Source organism: Scylla paramamosain, chromosome 43, assembly GCF_035594125.1.
Source record: "Scylla paramamosain isolate STU-SP2022 chromosome 43, ASM3559412v1, whole genome shotgun sequence".
NCBI classification, from domain to species: Eukaryota; Metazoa; Arthropoda; class Malacostraca; order Decapoda; family Portunidae; genus Scylla; species Scylla paramamosain.
This window is the reverse complement of record NC_087193.1, coordinates 8,994,784-9,013,867: the sequence shown is the minus strand read 5'-3', so window position 1 is coordinate 9,013,867 and position 19,084 is coordinate 8,994,784. Positions and strand designations below refer to the sequence as shown.

The 19,084-nt window shown below is 45.2% G+C and overlaps 1 protein-coding gene across 1 annotated transcript in view; it reads right to left on the bottom strand.

Moving 5' to 3' along the window:
• Positions 1-2,321: 2,321 nt before the first annotated feature.
• The window catches only part of LOC135093585 (uncharacterized), a 136,799-nt gene continuing 120,036 nt past the window's right edge, over positions 2,322-19,084 (bottom strand). Inside the window, exons 15-19 of the mRNA XM_063992977.1 lie at positions 16,318-16,430; positions 10,287-10,485; positions 6,496-6,717; positions 5,753-5,889; positions 2,322-5,505 (exon numbers count right to left, since the gene is read on the bottom strand). Of these exons, the coding sequence (XP_063849047.1) occupies positions 4,723-5,505; positions 5,753-5,889; positions 6,496-6,717; positions 10,287-10,485; positions 16,318-16,430 (1,454 nt within the window). The 3' untranslated portion in view covers positions 2,322-4,722. The remainder of the gene's footprint in view (positions 5,506-5,752; positions 5,890-6,495; positions 6,718-10,286; positions 10,486-16,317; positions 16,431-19,084) is intronic.

The window sequence follows — 19,084 nt, the reverse complement described above, 5'->3', positions numbered from 1 at the left end:
AAGGAAAAATAATCAATAGCTTCATTAATTCATTTCAAGACTGGCGTATTTTTTTTTCAATTTATTTCAAGAGTGGTGTCTTTTTTTTTTCTTTTTTCTTTCCTGCGAAGCGGAGTCTTTGACCTTCAACAACAACGGTGAGCTCGGGGGAAGCTCATCGTGGCGGGAGAATTGGCGGCTCTTCTGGGACGTGACCAGCGCTCACTGAGGGTCCGCAGCCCGCCTCTCGTGCCGCAGACACACTAATTAGGGCGGAATGACTGTGAGTGGTCATATCGCCGCTCTTGAGAGAGAGAGAGAGAGAGAGAGAGAGAGAGAGAGAGAGAGAGAGAGAGAGAGAGAGAGAGAGAGAGAGAGAGAGACTACAATATGCATCTCCGAAATTCATTAAGAACGTACCAACATTTACAAGAAGGTATAAAAGCGCGTAAACTCGCAGCTGCCATGAAATGCCACAGTGTACGGCTGCAAATGTTCCTGGAGACGTGCACGTAAATCGCTACACGAGCTCCTTGTAGCCATGAAACCGCGAACACGTCACTCGGGCACGGCAGAGCTAATGCGGCCGCCCTGTTAGCCCCACCACAACGAGGCTGCCCACGGACCTCCCGCCTCTTCCCGCTGCTCTGTGGCCTGTTTGTCTTTCCCCTCGGCTCTCCTCCCGCTTTAAACTCCCGCCGCAACTCTTCTCTAAGACTCCATTTTCTCTTCCCTACGTTAAGGTTTCTCCCTGTTGGCTTTAGGTTCCCTCCTCAAGTATGCTTTCCTGCCTCTTGCCTTAGTTGTGTTTAGTTTGTTAAGTGTGGCAGGTACGAGGCCAGCACGGGGCTCAGGGTCTGCACCGCGGCTCAAGCTGGCCAGTTTTTTAAGGGGTTTCGTGCCAGACACCTCTAAAGTCGTGTTAGTGTGTGTCACATTGAAAGGGTGAAAAAAAAAATGTTAGTCACACACGCACAGAGAGAGAGAGAGAGAGAGAGAGAGAGAGAGAGAGAGAGAGAGAGAGAGAGAGAGAGAGAGAGAGAGAGAGAGAGAGAGAGAGAGAGAGAGAGATATATGTAAGAGTCAAGGTAATACAAGTTTAGCCTTGCAAGGCATGAGTTACTTGTTAAGTCATTCACCGGGAAGACTTGACCAGTGGACGAGAGGGAAGAGAAGGGAAGGGAAGGGAATGGTCAGCCTCATCATGCACACGACTGGTCAGGGCTAAGGTTACAGTGGCTGGTCAGGATAATGATTTTCTTTTCTTTCTTTTTTTTTTTTTTCTCTTCTATGAATTTAATGGCTTTCTAAGTAAAGAATCCGAGCCGGTGGTTGCTTTCAGTTCAGGAAGGGGAGATGACAGCAGGTCCCTTGCCTGAGGATTCTCTTCATCAGGCACTGACTTGCTAGGGAAGGAGAGAAAATAAATGGTAAAAGACACCACACACTCACCCGCCTACACACACACACACACACACACACACACACACACACACACACACACACACACACACACACACACACACACACACACACACACACACACACACACACACACACACACACACACACACACACACACACACACACACACACACACACACACACACACACACACACACACACACACACACACACACACGGTTCAAAGGCTGCTCTCTGCGGGTTGTCTGTCTTTACTCCTCGATATCAGACATTCATTTCCTTGCATCGAAATAGGTTCTGTGTGTGTGTGTGTGTGTGTGTGTGTGTGTGTGTGTGTGTGTGTATGTGTATGTGTGTGTGTGTGTGTGTGTGTGTGTGTTCTCCATATCTTGTTTTATTACATCAACTAAAACATTGGTTACCTTGTGTTTTGTCCACCCGAAAAATTATATTTCTGATTACATTGTACTCACACCAGTTATTCCATGTCGGTCTACACAAAGTTTTACAGGTCAGTAAGTTAAGTTGGATTCTAGTAATTATATAATAGTGTAGGCATTCTTATTTAACACAGCATTATCGTATGAAGGACATCAATTATTGAATTAATCTTAACTGTTCAGTATTTTATTTATTTTTTTTTTCAGTTCCAGTCATGACTAGAAATAAGTGATTTAAAGGCGTAATGTCTTTGGTTTTGTACGTGTATTTTTCTTCATATTTCCTTTTCCGTAATAGTTTCGTAAAGCAGGACTAATGCGAATGATTAGTATAAGACAGGAGACGTGAGGACATTTTTTTCCTTTTTTTTTATGATAGAAAGAAAAGAGATAAATTGAGGAGACATGTTCCACTTTGAGGAGAATAACAAGGTGAGGATATTTTTCCACTCTTAAAGGAGAGAAAGAAAAACACTCTTTTATCTTAAGGTTTAATTTCCGACAGAGTATACACAGCACACAGTCTGTGACCTACGCTACACCCACCAAGGGTCTCCCAGGGCCCGTATAGAAAATGTATCACCCATTGAGGGAAAGAAAACGTGTCACGAACATGTACTGGGAGGGCAAAGTGAGAGAGGGGGAGAGGGAGAGGGAAAGAGGAACATTGTGGTTTTCATGTGTGTGTGTGTGTGTGTGTGTGTGTGTGTGTGTGTGTGTGTGTGTGTGTGTGTGTAAGGTGTTCTCAGGTGTGGTTCACATCATCTAGGGATTGTCTCAGGCGAATCAGAGCGTGTACTAGACGTGTATTGTGTCCGAATGTGGAGTGTGGCCAACGGAAAGACATTAAGGTAGTTGATTTCAAGTGGTTTTGGTGGCATTTTGAACCTTGCGTATCTTTGTAACAAAGGACCTCCAATCACGTGATTTTCAAGGACTTTTTGTTATGAAAGAATACTCACAAATTTAACAGCTGAATGGTATCAATCGTACACACAATTCCCTTACGTAATAAACATAGTACAGGACCATCGAATGTTGGACAGCGATGCGAACGTAAAGACACAAACAGTTCTTTATAAAATATTGAGTCACATGAGGGAAAAATGTATGCCTGCTTATGTACAGTACACAGGATCACGGAACTCTTGAAACACACACACACACACACACACACACACACACACACACACACACACACACACACACACACACACACACACACACACACACACACACACACACACACACACACACACACACACACACACACACACACACACACACACACACACACACACACACAGTATCGTAACAATACACATCATTAGGTGTAATAAAGTGGTCGTGTCATCCAACATATAATTTGTATATAAAACACTCGTATGTACACGTTCTAAAATGCCTCGTCGCATGCACACTGGCTAACGGGGAAAGAAAGGAGCATGTACAAACCCGGGACTCCTCGCCCACTATGCAACGTGACACACTTACTCCCACCTCCCGGGAACACCTCGAAGCTTGCCAGGTGGTCACGGGTGCTGGCGGAGGCCCGATGGAGGCTGCAGGGATGCACTCCCTCCCTGGTCAGGCCGACAGCCCGGGGTGGGGTGAGGGGAGCTGAGGGGTGATAATCTGAACCAAGGAAACTCTCGGGAAGGGAAAGGAACTAATGCAAATATCTCTGCACCGCCTGAGTCTGCAATTTTCTTAAGAGCAATCTCTGTCGTGTGCGTGTCTAATTTTGCCCAGGATTTCTTAATTTCCGGATAAACAACATTGGTGTTTTCTGAGCTCTGAATTAATAAACCGAACGTGTTTTACAGACTGGAAAATTTTTTATATTTTTGGTGAATCGGTTTTGGTATGATATTTTTGTGGTCGACTTTTCGAGCAGTGTCATCGCTGTCAAGGTCATGGCGATGGTGCCGAGCCTCCCGCCACTCCAGGGCCGCGGTGGCAGCCTCCCAGGCGTGGTCTTGTGGCAACCGCCTCTCCCAGTCTCTTTGATGAGCAATTCCTTTAGCTCTCCCACAATGGGCGTCTTTACCGCCTCTAGCTCTCCACTTAGCGCAAAATACTTTTTGTTGTTAGGAGAATATTCAGTTTGTGTTGCGGCGGTGCACCAAATTTTGGCTCCTAAAAATTACGCAGGTCATTTCACGCACCCTTGAGTTGTGGGCGGTGTTGTGGCGGCTGTCTGGGAGCCAGCCGGTTCGGGGCCTGCTTTCTTTCTTTTTCTTTCCACCCCCCCCCCACCCCCTGTGGGCGCAGGAGGATGCCAGGCACCGGCTGCCGCTCCTCCTGCCGCCTCCATCACCTTGGCCGCCCGTTTGTTCTTACTCCACCACCCTAACATTGCCATTCACTGGGACTCGTGCCGCTCCGCGCTGTCTGTTGTGACCTGCACTCCAGGCCTTCATTTGGAACTCATTTACACGTCAGGTGATGAACACAATAATTTCAGACTGCCTGTGGGAGTGTGCGATCCTACAACTGGAGAGTCCAGGTACGCCCAAACACGTGCAGGTACGGTAACGTGCTTGGCGGGAGGGTCGCGACTTTCCTTCTTTCCTGCCTCCCGCCGCCGTCAATATCTCTGTCACCGTAACTGCTTTGAGTTGCTTCCCAAGCAAAGGCGGCGTCACCTTCCTCGTGACGTAATAAAAACACCGAACGTTATTTAGGAAAACACGACGCCGCCCGGCCGCCGCCGTCCGCGCCGGGCCGCCACACACTACCTAGGTCACTTGACAACACTAAGTTAAAACAATTATGTCTGAAAGACTGTATATAAATTTTGTTCTATACGAACCCAGCATGTCCCAGGTCCCCGTGAGCGAAGTCCCCCGCGGGGCACGTGCCGCAGCGGCCGCTGTTAGACTGAACTTTCCCGCTTGTTGGAGGACACCGAGGACAAGCTGGCGCTGCGGCTCCGCGTGCTGTCACGTATCCTGAGGATGTCCTGTGCCGGCGGCTTCACGCCCCTCTTGAGCGAACCTGTATGGAGGGCGCGGTCGGTGTTCGGCGCCACGCTCTTTTGGGCGTAGGTGGGACTCGGGAACAGCGTCAGCGGGTTGTATACGGTGGACATTTTGTTGTCCTCGATCCTACCCTCCTGCCCCGCCTCCTTGGCCGGCGGCAGGACGCTGAACGACGAGGAGGTGGTGACCTTGCTGTGCGGCAGCGTGGCGAAGGAGGGGGCGGGGCCGGCCTGGGAGGTGGGCACCGGCGCAGGACTGTACCCTTGACTGAGCGGCACCGACGATATGTACTGCAGATTGGGGTGGACGCCCTTGACGGCCACGCCCTGGGGGTACGCCGCCGCGGGCAGCACTGTTTGGTATTCCTGGAACACCTGAGGGTAGCCTGGTTTCATCCTGGAGGGCACCTGCTCCTGCGGCTGGTAGCACTGCTCCAGGGTCTGGCAGCCCTGGTAGGACGACTGGTAGCCCTGGTCGTAAGCCGCGGGGGGAGGCAGAGTGATCTCCAGCAGCTCGTTCTCCCCATCAAACTTGTCCTCGTGCGAAGTGTACGGCGCGCGCCTGAGGTTGGTAGCGGACTGGGCCATAACGGGGGGCGCCGCCACCTGCTGGGCGCGGTTCGGGCTGTAGATCCGCCCTCCAGGATACAGCAGGCTGGAAGTGTCCGTGGCCGCCACCTGCACACCCACACGCCTCGACTTAGCACTTATTGAATAACTTTACTGGATAGATCAACTTCATTACATCATGTCTAGCTGTGGCCATTTATCACACAGAATAACTTCTATTCATCAAATAAGTTGCCGGAGGTTGCAAGGCCTTGAAAGTCATGCTCGCACACTTTAATGACACTTAACGCTATCATGGTGCGAAGTGACCAAACCTTCCCGTGCAGAACGAAAACGCTTGCTGTCGCTTACCTACCTGAGTCACCTGCGCCTCGGAGTGGACAGAGGAGGGCGTGGGAGGCAGCGTGGTGGAGGAGAGCGCCACGCCTCCGGTGATCGTAGTGATGTCCGACCCACTCTCCCCGGACACACCTCCTCCCGAACCTGGCGTGCCTGAGTGTGGCGGGGAAGGAGGGCAGTGAGGAGGGGAGGTAGGGCGTGAACGATGTGTGTAAGAAGAGAGAGAGAGAGAGAGAGAGAGAGAGAGAGAGAGAGAGAGAGAGAGAGAGAGAGAGAGAGAGAGAGAGAGAGAGAGAGAGAGAGAGAGAGAGGTTTAATACGCCGGGAAAGGAAAAATAAGACCAAGAATGAGCTAAACAAATATCTGTCATGTTTGGTGAGGAGATAAAGCACATTTCCTCGTAATCTTTGCCAGACTCTGCTATGATGGAGGTTTAAAAACTCTTTCCATCTTTTCGAGCAGTAAATATAACTAGGAAATCATGCAAACATCCTTGTATATTTGTTACCATTGAAATGAGAATGAAATAGCGTTGTTGAAGCTTTATCAACAAACAAAGGGAAGAAATAAGAAACAGTCACTCTCTAAACAAGTGCTACCTTCGTACAAGACAAGGTGCCTCGGAAAATAGATTCTTTAATATGGATCTTAGTATTGAGCAGCACATGCCTTGGAGAATCTTGAATAACAAACGCGTGGAATAACAAGACGTGTAGGGGTGACTGTTACTGTGAAGGTCAAGGCCAACCAACACTTACCTTGACCTGGAAGCAGCGGGCGCACGGTTCCCCCTCCGCCTTCCACTTCAGTACTCTCCTTCTCGCTCTCCTCTGCACGCCCACTCCTGGCCGCTCGTAGCCTCATGCACGTCCTTACGCCCATTACCACCACGGCGATGGCCACGGGGAGACAGGCCAGCACGGCGCCCACCAGCACGCCCACGGCCACCTCCGCGCCACTTTCACGCCCCCGAGTTGGTTCTGGAAGCGTAGGGAAGAGTGGGAGCTTCATTATTGTCGCTGTTATCCTTATCACCATCTTCATTGTTCTCTTCCTTATTACCATACAGTAGTAGTTTTTGTTTCCATGCTCTCTATTCTTCCTTCCTCTCCTCTCCCCCCTCTCCTTTTATTATTTTCTCCTTGTCTCGCCTCGCCTCGCCTCTTCTTACTTATCTTCTCTCCTCTCCTCTTTCTCCTCTCTCTTCATTTTTTCCTGTTTTATTTTTCATTTTTTTTTCTTTTCCTCTCCTCTCCATTCCACTCTTCTCATTCTCTCTTCTTCATTATTCTCCCCTTCCTCTACTCCTACCATCCTCACCTATCCTATCCCCTTCACTTCACTCCGCTCCACTCCTCTTCTCCACTTCCCTCTCCTCCGCAAGTAGAGTTATGAAGGAGAGGGGCACACGTGGCATGAGTGACCACCTGCATAGACAGCCAATCACATTCATTTGCCCTTGTGTTCCATTCGTGCAGAGAAGAAAAATGGAAAAGTTGTCACTGGCTATAAAAAAACACTGATTTTCGATTTTACATCTGTTTTACATCCGTTGATTTTCTGTTCTTTATTTTATTCCCTTTGTGACGGCAGAAAGCACTCAGCCAGGGGTGCTAATCTCCCGTACTTTAAATATCAAAGCGCTGCTGAGAGGGAGAGAGAGAGAGAGAGAGAGAGCGAGAGAGAGAGGGGGGAAGGGAAGGTGATGTGTTGAAGGTAAAGAGATTAGTTAACAAATATGGTGCTGGAAATAGGGAAGAGGCGTTGGGGCACGGTGTGTTAAGGGGGGACATCATGGTCATAATACGCTGGATGATGTGTGGCGCTGAGAGAGAGAGAGAGAGAGAGAGAGAGAGAGAGAGAGAGAGAGAGAGAGAGAGAGAGAGAGAGAGAGAGAGAGAGAGAGAGAGAGAGAGAGAGAGAGAGAGAGAGAGAGAGAGAGCTGCTCGATAGATAACAAGAAAACAGTTCAAATAGGCTCGCTTTGAAGGCAAAGTTAGAAGTTAGTGCAGTTGATTGTGTTCAACGAGGAGAGAGAGAGAGAGAGAGAGAGAGAGAGAGAGAGAGAGAGAGAGAGAGAGAGAGAGAGAGAGAGAGAGAGAGAGAGAGAGAGAGAGAGAGAGGAGGAGGAGGAGGAGGAATATACAAAGAAAGACACAAAGGAGGAAGCAAACAGCAGCACGCCAATTGTTCCTACGAGCCAAAGCTGCTTCCGGGAACTTGAACAATGCTATCTAATCTACAAGCAGGGGAATCAGCAGAGTAGGTTAAGAGCCAACATGATATACTGGACAGGTAGGAGAAGTAGACACGGGAAGACGAACGTGAATCACTTCTAATTCCTAGTGCTTACAATTGCCTTAGCGTTGCCTCGTGTATTGACGCTGGGGAGAGGAATGTGACAAATGGGATGGATTCCAGGTAAGAGTATTAGCCTGATCGGTTTTTTAATTTTTTTTATTGTAGTTTCTCTCTCTCTCTCTCTCTCTCTATCTCATCCAAAGACTTACACAAATACATCAATAAACGCATTTTCTTTGAGCACAAACACCATATTGTTATAAAAGACCTCCCTTAAACTAGGATTAATGAGGTTTAATGGGAGCGATACTAAAAAGATGCAGTGGCTGATGGGAGAATTAGTCAACGACATTAACACATTAATTAAGCTAAAGGCAACATATTTTGGAGTGTTTACCATCATCACGTGGATTTCTCAGCACGATTTTTTCGCGGCCTAAATAAATGCAGTTAATATACATTTTTCTTTACTGATTGGGAAGAGGAGGAGGAGGAGGAGGAGCTTGAACAGTATCACAGGCGGGTGGCGGTGCATGAAGTAGTAAGGTGAAGAGTTTGCTTTATTCATTAATCTTTGGTGGCGGGAGTGCACACCTGGGCTGAAAGTTCCAGAAAGGAGTGCCGAGTCTCTCACTGTGTGCTCCCTGATGAATGATCCAGTTTGTGAAGAGAAGTTAGAGAGAGAGAGAGAGAGAGAGAGAGAGAGAGAGAGAGAGAGAGAGAGAGAGAGAGAGAGAGAGAGAGAGAGAGAGAGAGAGAGAGAGAGAGAGAGAGAGAGAGAGAGAGAGAGAGAGAGAGAACTTCTGTGTGAGATATGAAGTTAGGAGAAATGTAAAAAGAAAAGAGAAAGAATTGTTGTGTCTTGTTTCTCGTTATTGAGTCTGGAGGTGCGAATTCCTTGACCTGAAGACCAAGAGTGACCGGGATTGTTATTCCCACGTGCCTTCCCTCCGAAGCTTCCTTTCTAACAGGCACTGAGGAACTGAGAGAGAGAGAGAGAGAGAGAGAGAGAGAGAGAGAGAGAGAGAGAGAGAGAGAGAGAGAGAGAGAGAGAGAGAGAGAGAGAGAGAGAGAGAGAGAGCGCTCCCTATTAGAAGACGGAAAGGAGAAAATTCTTGGTAATAGCTGTTATCTCTATATATATACACAGAAACACACACTCAATCATAACTCAGTCATAACTCAAGCCAGACTAACTTAACGAGGCTCACGCTCTGAAACACACCTGCATATGAGAAAACAAACAAACAAACAAAAAAAGCCTTTACCAAACAGTTCTTTTATCACCTTCACCTTTGCATCAAATAAAGAGACAACGAACTGTACCATAATGCCTTAAGCTCCAGTTTCCATCAGTATCTTTTGGTATTATTGGAAGGGATGAAGGCTTTAGTTACTCTGTACTTCCTTGAGTGTCGGTGTTGGGCTGGCGTGGCGCTGCAGACTCTCCTGATAAGTCAGTCTATTGCAAGACTGCTGACTGGCAATCCAAGGCTGTGTGTGTGTGTGTGTGTGTGTGTGTGTGTGTGTGTGTGTGTGTGTGTGTGTGTGTGTGTGTGTGTGTGTGTGTGTGTGTGTGTGTGTGTGCCTGCGTGCGTACGTGGGAGCTAGCGTGTGCGCGCGTGCGCATGTGTGTGTGCGTGTGTGCCTGCCTGCCTCCGCCTCTGTATTTAAACATCTGCTCCACAAATCAACATTCTGAATAGTTAAAACACAGTGGGGGCAAACATGCAAATGAGCTTGTTACCCAGACTAACATTGTAATCACAGAGGTTTTATTTATACATTTTTTTTTTTTTTTTTTTAACGCGAGGGAGGAAAGGAAAGGCTGGAAAAATAAACACACACACACACACACACACACACACACACACACACACACACACACACACACACACACACACACACACACACACACACACACACACACACACACACACACACACACCGCACTTTTGTACCTGGCCGAGGTAATTAGCTATTCAGAAAGGTAAGGAAAGGTAAGCAGAGAGAGAGAGAGAGAGAGAGAGAGAGAGAGAGAGAGAGAGAGAGAGAGAGAGAGAGAGAGAGAGAGAGAGAGAGAGAGAGAGAGAGAGGACGGATGATGTTACCTATGTTACCTGTAAATAAGACAGCGGACGCTCATCAAAAGGGACAGGTGTTGTAATTAGGTGCGCTGAAAAAAAAACAAAAAAAAAAACACCTCACCTGTTTGTTCGTGTGCTCCTGGGTCTCATTAGCGACTTACCTGCTGGAGTCTCGTGCTGGGGATGGTTGAGGGCCTCGGTGTAGGCGCTGAGCTCGGTTGGCCGGGACTCCCCCTTAGCGTTGGTAGCCTTGATGAAGAGGCGGTAGGCTGTGGCAGGACGCAGGTTGGCCACGGAGAAGGACGCAGCCTCCCTCGTCACCTCCACCACCGGCTTGAAGTCTCCATTAGCTTCTACCACCTGAGGGGAAGGGCAAAATTTGTGTTAGTTTTATTGCTGACTGCCACGAGAGAGAGATGCTTCTTGAATTTATGCTTCATTACCTTAAGGAAATGATTCTGGCAATTTCCGACTCCGAGGAAATGGTTTTGCCAACGTATTACCTTTTAACCTTCGCGGAAGTGATTAGGTCCTTGGAGGTGCGATAGTGTGGAATCTTTCGCTGTAAGGTTAGGGATGTAAAGCTTGGAGTTTAGTTTTTATTTCAGTTATCAGCACGCGGTCTATTTTTTTATTTTTTTATTCATGCAAGATGCGCGGTAGAAAATCTTTTTACAAGGTAGGAAGTCGCCTCCTAACACACATGCACGACAAAGGCTTTTGCAGGTGTGGTGACAAATAAAGACTGAAGAGCTCGCGTTAAAATTTTCATAACACGCATAACTGTAGGCTAAGAAAGTGATTTGGTAACAGAACGCAAGTCATTTCACGCGAAAACACCTTTGGGCCACTCTTCCCCACGCCCCTGAGCTGCTGCGGCATTAAAGGACACACTTCAACTCACATTTCATCACGAATCCTTTACCGCCTTTAATGCAATAACATACACTCCTTCCGCTCCTGGATAAGTTATGGCGTCATCAAGTCCACGACATCCTGCAGCATAGCCACCGCCCACGAGCTCTTACTCCCTCCCAGACTAGCACGCGGGAGGAGTTAGGAGTGTTTAATGCTTGTATTAGATGCGTGCCGCCCACCACTCACCCTCACAACACCGTGTTACAGCCTCATTTACTTCCTCCGCCCAAAACAACTGTCCCTGTCCTAGATTGCTCTTTACCTTGCCTTACCTTCCCCTCTGACCCCTTTCCTTCCCCTTACCTTCCTAAGCACCACCTTTCTCGGGTATTCTCTCCAATCCACTTTTTTTTTTCTCCACTTCCCAGCGCTTCTGTCCTTATCACCACCCTTATCTCTTCTTTCTCCTTTACCTCCTCTCCTCCTTACTGCTGGATTGAACAGTCACTAACTGCATACTACGTCTGTCTTTTCTTTTTTTCTTTTTTTTTTTTACTTTTCGTCTGCCTCTCTATCATAATCGTCTTAAGCTCATTATTCTCTTCGTCCTTATTCTCCTATTCGTTTTCGTCGTCTTCGTCGCTACGGTCGTCTTCGTGGTCGTGGTAGTTCTCCTCCTCCTCCTCCTCCTCCTCCTCCTCCTCCTCCTCCTCCTCCTCCTCCTCCGCCTCCTCCTCTCATTACTATGCATTGAACCAGGCCAGAGCTAGCAGAAGACCCTCATCCTGCTCACCCATTTAAACACGCCTCTTTAACCCATTACTTTCACCCCCATCACCTTCCACCCACACAGTGCCGCGCTTTCGCTTTAACCTCCCTCCGTGCCCCCGACTCGGCCTCTATCTTCGCTCCTCGACGCAAAATTAATACGTTGCTTAGGACATGCTGAAGCGATTCTGCGCTGCGTCGCAACTCTGGATAAATTGAGCGAACGTGAACCACTGAGCCGGGTAACAGGGGGCGGCGCTCTCTCTCTCTCTCTCTCTCTCTCTCTCTCTCTCTCTCTCTCTCTCTCTCTCTCTCTCTCTCTCTCTCTCTCTCTCTCTCTCTCTCTCTCTCTCTCTCTCTCTCTCTCGAGCTAAATATGCGCCTCTCCGCCAAGGCATTTTTTTTTTCATACTTAATTGTTTCATTTCTCAGCGTTATGTGTGTGGGTGATAATGACCCGCGAGAGAGAGAGAGAGAGAGAGAGAGAGAGAGAGAGAGAGAGAGAGAGAGAGAGAGAGAGAGAGAGAGAGAGAGAGAGAGAGAGAGAGGGAAAGGGTTGGTTCTTCGTTATGTACACACACACACACACACACACACACACACACACACACACACACACACACACACACACACACACACACACACACACACACACACACACACACACACACACACACACACACACACACACACACACACACACACACACACTATTCCCCTCAGTCTCCATTTAGCTTCATCCAAACACGCCTTTAGTGCTCACAGCTTCAAGCCCTTAATTGTCCATCCTCTGCTCCTCTTTACCTTTCCATTTTCTTCCTCCACTTTATTTTTCCTCATTCCTATTTCGAGTTTACTTTTTCTTTTTTTTCACCTTGTAGAATTTTTAAGGTGGATACTTATTTGATTTCTTTGAGTAAATTGTTTATTGTTGTTCTTATAAATTTTGTTACTTAATTTTTCTTGATATATTTTTCACCTTTACTTGTAGATTTGGTTCATATATATATATATATATATATATATATATATATATATATATATATATATATATATATATATATATATATATATATATATATATATATATATATATATATATATATATATATATATATATATATATATATATATATATATATATATATATATATATATAATCTCGAGGCAGCAGACACCTTCCGAAACGATAATTACTCCCAGTGAGGTCTGAAGCACTGGATCAGGGGGTGCCGTGAGCTTATCAGTGATACCCTTTGACCTCAATGAACGTTTCCCTCTGTGTCTGACTACACAGAGACAGTCACAGCATGTCCTCTAAAGACAACTCTCTTTTTTCATTCAAAACTACATACACCCAATTACACACACACACACACCCTTTATTCAAAATTCTAAATTAATATGGCGACTTCTACACTGGAGTCCCCATCTGGGGAGGAGACCACAAAATCCCCAAGGTCGGACTGCTCTTCTGGTATCAATCCTAAGTGTCTTGACATTTGCCTCGACTTTTTTCATCATTAACTTCTGCAACATTTGCGGCCTTAGATCTAATTTTCAATCTGTAGAACATCACCTCTTCTCTACTAAACCTCTTCTTTTCCCCACTGAAACACAGGTGTCTGGGGCAACTGACAATAGCATCTTTTCTGTCCCCTCATACTTTCTCTATTCTCAGGAGGTATTATGCTGATTTTCCTCGGAATGATAGTGTCTGGCATGGAGGCGCACCGGCATCTCAGTGGGCCTTTTTTTTTATTTAGTTTTGCTGCGCTTGGCCGGTGCCCCTACTACATATATATATATATATATATATATATATATATATATATATATATATATATATATATATATATATATATATATATATATATATATATATATATATATTAATTTATTGTATTTTTCTTACTGATTTCCTTGATTTCCAAATGCTTTACTTCTTATCGTCTTTCTCTTTGGCTTTTTAAGTCTATTTAGGTTATTTTCCATTTCTTTCATTGTTTTCTCCTATCCTGAATGTATTCGTAACCATTTTGAATTTCTCTCACCATTTCCTGCTTGCATTTTTTTGAAGCGTCCGTTGGCATTGATTTCTTAACGTTTTCTCCGTGCATTTATCTTTTTTTTTTTTTTTTTTATTTCTTCTCAACACAACCTTTGTCTCCTTTGCCCTTCCCGGTGTCCTTTAGATTCACCTTTGGGAAGTAATCGACACAGCTGGTCGCTTTTATCTCTCATCCCGAGGCGCAGTCACTCCCCGGCCATCGCTGACGCGGAAACAGACGAGTCATCTTAAAGCATATCCAGTCTGAGCGCTCTCTCTCTCTCTCTCTCTCTCTCTCTCTCTCTCTCTCTCTCTCTCTCTCTCTCTCTCTCTCTCTCTCTCTCTCTCTCTCTCTGTCATAATTTTAATTTTGAGTATCGTTTTGCTATTTCATTGATCTATTTTGATTTTTTCATATTTTTTAAGTATTTTATGTTTGGAAAGTTTGTCAGTAAATAATAAGAATGATGATGATGATGATGACAATAATAATTTCTCTCTCTCTCTCTCTCTCTCTCTCTCTCTCTCTCTCTCTCTCTCTCTCTCTCTCTCTCTCTCTCTCTCTCTCTCTCTCTCTCTCTCTCTCTCTCTCTCTCTCTCTCTCTCTCTCTCTCTCTCTCTCTCTCTCTCTCTCTCTCTCTCTCTCTCTCTCTCCAGGTGTTTAGGATAATGGTATATTTCAGTTTCGCCAAAATTATTTCCCTCTTAACGCTGTCGTTGAAGCGCGACTGGTTTCGTTTCCTCCGCGTCTCATTAAGTTTCGTCCGTCATTAAGGACGAGAGGGAAAAAAATGTGTATATATTGCTTGAAAATGTTTACATGAAAGAGAGAGAGAGAGGAAAAAAAATGCTATTTCCCTTTCTTTTTATATCCTTGTGACCGACACGAGTTGAATAAACATTTTGATTACTTTTCCACCCCCCCCTTTTTTTTCCTCCCGCATCACTGACTACTGGTAAATGAAAGGAAAATGATTAAAGCCGCTGGGTAAGGAACGCCACTTTGCACGGTAATAGTGGTATTGGTGATGAGGCCTTTTTTCCTGTTAACAAATTGTGGTGCGCGTCTGAGAAGGTAGAGGAGGTGGAGACGTGCTGAAAGTTCTGGTATGATTAATGTGGCTTGTGAAAGAAATAATGCTGTGAAGAAATGAGGCATTGTGTTGTTAGTGCTGTGTGTGTGTGTGTGTGTGTGTGTGTGTGTGTGTGTGTGTGTGTGTGTGTGTGTGTGTGTGTGTGTGTGTGTGTGTGTGTGTGTGTGTGTTCCCTAATCCATATATTTTATAAGGATCAAAAGGAGAGCAAGTGGAGATTAGAGGCAAGAGAAAGATTAAGAACACGGAAAGAAGTTTTGTTTAAAGTTGTTCGTTTAGCTGAGAACAAATGTGTGTGTGTGTGTGTGTGTGTGTGTGTGTGTGTGTGTGTGTGTGTGTGTGTGTGTGTGTGTGTGTGTGTGTGTGTGTGTGTGTGTGTGTGTGTGTGTGTGTGTGTGTGTGTGTGTGTGTGTGTCTGTGAGCAGGCACATGCTTCTTAAACGGTAAGGCTTTCACGGCGAATTAAGCGTTCGTAAGTTGTCTATTTCGTCTCCACGGCAATCACAAGCACCTTTCTGTTCCTTTGCACCTCCAGCAGCCGCCTCCTTCCCCTGCTGGTGCGCCCCTTTGAGCTGAGCGGTGAAAATATCGCCGTATTTTTAGAGTAAACGTAACTTTGTCCGATCCGCTACAAGCTAGAATAATGTTAAATGTAGCGCTACTATAAAACAAAAAGGGTTTAAGAGTAAAATGAATTGGTTGCCTCTTGCGCTGGTTGCTGTATTATCTTTGTTGTATTTTCTCGTGAGCGCAGTGTTCGACCTACAGATGTTAAGGTCTTGTTAAGTCCTCCGCGGTGAAACTGGTGCGGCTGAGCCCTCTTAAAATAATGCACCTTGGGGAGGCGGAAAGTCGTGCGGCAAAGAGGTGGTTGGAAGGCGGGATTTTCGAGGAAAGCATCCTTCCCCTTCCTGCTCGGTTAAATCTTTCACCGGAGCAGCACAGGGATGGTTGGTGGCAACGACCTGATGGCAAATGTCATCTCGCCTGCGTCACCTTTATCGCCAGTATCGCCTGTCTGCAGCGGGGGATTCCTCGTGAACGCTGTGACAACACGCTCATATATCTATTGCATGGACGTGTGTTCTCACAGATTCTCATCCACGGACACAGATGACACGTCGCTACATCAGTTGACGAGAAGTGTTCCCAAAAAGTTTCAACCAGGAATACGAACCACTAATGCTCCTTGCGACAAGAAATCTAGCTTTTGTCGTATATTTAAAGACGGTGGTATTGTTATATAGAAAAAAAAAAATAATACAGCTCATGAACATTGATTAAACAATAAATGCAAGGAAAGTACGAATTTATCTTTTGTTCTCACACTATCAATTCTGAGTCAGAATAAAACATAGATGAAATATGAGGGACAAATAGATGAGCCAGGCAGTAAATGGAGTGAGTTTGTTGTGCACTTACCTGCAGTACAAATTTCTGGCCCAGTCCCCCGTCGTCCCCAGGTAAGCAGGACACTTGCAGGGAGCTGATGGTCACCTCGTAGGCGCGGCAGTTGTGTGGCGGGTCTGGCTTCCCTGCAGGAGGAAATTATAGCACTTGAAGAAAAAAGTATTAAGTTATGAGCAATTAAAGTTGTGTCTCAGGTGTGATAGAGAGGCGACCAAGGCTTACGTGTGTGACTCACGACGCAAGTGTTTGCATAGAGATTTGTATGCTCTCTCTCTCTCTCTCTCTCTCTCTCTCTCTCTCTCTCTCTCTCTCTCTCTCTCTCTCTCTCTCTCTCTCTCTCTCTCTCTCTCTCTCTCTCTCTCTCTCTCTCTCTCTCTCTCTCTCTCTCTCTCTCTCTCTCTCTCTCTCTCTCTCTCTCTCTCTCTCTCTCTCTCTCTCATCAGGCAGCGTACGATCTCTCCCTCTTTTATTATTACGAGTGATTAATGCAGGACGTGTTTGTGCTGCGCGAGATTAAGCTCTGTCTCGCTCGCCTGTGGATCAATTTCGGAGGCTGTAATAAAGCGGATATTGAGCAACACCAGCACGGCATACATGCTTTGCCTCGCTCAGGTGAGTAATTATTCTCAGGGACAAATCATTTATTCTCCTACGAGGGCATCAGTAATCGAATGTGAATAAACTGTGTGATGGGGAGAGAAATGTTGTGTATCTCTGCATTGATCTAGTATTAGTTATGTGTTCGTGTGTTTTTTATGCTTTTAAATGGTTTGGCGTGTAAGATGTCAGTGTTGTGATACGTGTAGATCAGGTATAAGGTAAAAGGAACGTTGGAAGTCAGTATCTCCTCTGTTTAATTATATGATGTAACTGTTGTGAATTTCTGTACGTTATCTGTTGCTTGAGTGTTTTTGATGGTGTTAGATGCTGCCGTGTGTGAGGTGTGTGTATGATAGGTGGAGTGAGGGTGGAAAAATAAAAAGAACATTGCAAGTCAGTACCTCTTAGTTTATCTTCATGTGTGTGTCAGTGAATATCGCGTATGTGGGTTGGTATTATTTAAAGGTATATTGTGGATGTCAGCTCGGTGATATATAGATTTAGGGTACAAAGAAATAGAAGTAACTTTGCAAATATATATGTATTTCTACTGTGTCTGTGTGATAGTGGTGAATTATCTGTGGTTTTATATTGTTGAAAGTGATATTAACCAAGTGGTGTGTAGACGTAGTGAAGAATAAGGAGAACATTGGCAGTAATAAGTAAAGCATACGTGTGATGTTTCTTGTGCAATGACTGGATAATTTCAGTATTGTGTTTGGTTTTAGGTTTTTATAATGACCTTGAGATACACAGGAATTTTGTTGGTTTCTTCCCTCCTCCTCCTCCTCCTCCTCCTCCTCCTCCTCCTCCTCCTCCTCCTCCTCCTCCTCCTCCTCCTCCTCCTCCTCCTCCTCCTTTATTTTTCTGTCTGCATTTTCAGCATCAGAACTTCACCTTCAAAACTTGTAATTACGCTATTCTTAACCTTACACACACACAAACACACACACACACACACACACACACACACACACACACACACACACACACACACACACACACACACACACACACACACACACACACACACACACACACACACACACACACACACACACACACACACACACACACACACACACACACACACACACACACACACACACACACACACACACACACACACACACAAGCGTTTCGTAGCTTGATTTGCGTCACGCCTCATCAATATCTCAGGCGTTCATTCCAGTGTGTTTCCAGAAATAGCATCTCTGGAGCCTGGCTGGTGAAAAGCGGCAGCGTGGGGGTCCCGGCATTGTCCACCTGGCGTGGTTGACTAACGAGTGATTTTCCGGTCCTTGGTGCTTTGTATGTGAGAGTATTTTATTTTTACTCTCTTCATATTGTTGTCTTACGATGTGAAAGCAATTTTGTTTAGCTTTTGTATTTTTCTGAAGCTGTTTTAATTATTTTTTTTACTTTCTTATTATAGCAAAGTGCTTTTTTCTTTTCTCTTTGTATTTTTTTTATACAATTTTTCAAAGTTATGATTATTTTTAAAGTTTTAATGATATTTTTAAGAACGTAACGTAAGAAGGTCACGGAAGCTGCTAAAAGTAATCGGGCCGACACGTGGCAGTCTGTGTGAGAAGCATACGTAGCTGTTTCACTTCCACCTGTCATCACCATCCATAAATTTGTCTGATCTTCTTTTAAAGCTCCCTAATGACTCAGCACTGACAGCCTGATTACTGAGCCCATTCCATTCATCTACCACTTTATTTAAGAACCAATTCCTCTTGTTATAATTCGAACGTATGAAATGAACATTGTCTCTAATTAAGTTTTCCTCATTGTCTCTTGGGATTCTATTGAAAATTTACTTCTGGAATATTTTTTTTAGATGTTTTGCATTATTCAACACTTAAAACTTTAATGTGTTAATTCACTCTTCAACCTGCTGGTAAAAAAATTCGATGAAAAGTTTTTTTTTCCTATTTTTTTTTCGTGTTTTTGAATTGAATTTTCGTAACTCGCTAAAAGAAAGAAATTAAGGTCGATGTTGGAGACGAATAATTGATTTACAGTTGACATTTAACCTCATTAACTATACTTTTCTGTGTCTTTTTTTCACATTTACACATGCAACCCAGATACAAGTAAAAAAAAAAAAGAAAAAAAAATCGAGAAAAATAAAAACCTACTGAATTTGCATCACGTTCATTTTCAGTTAGCT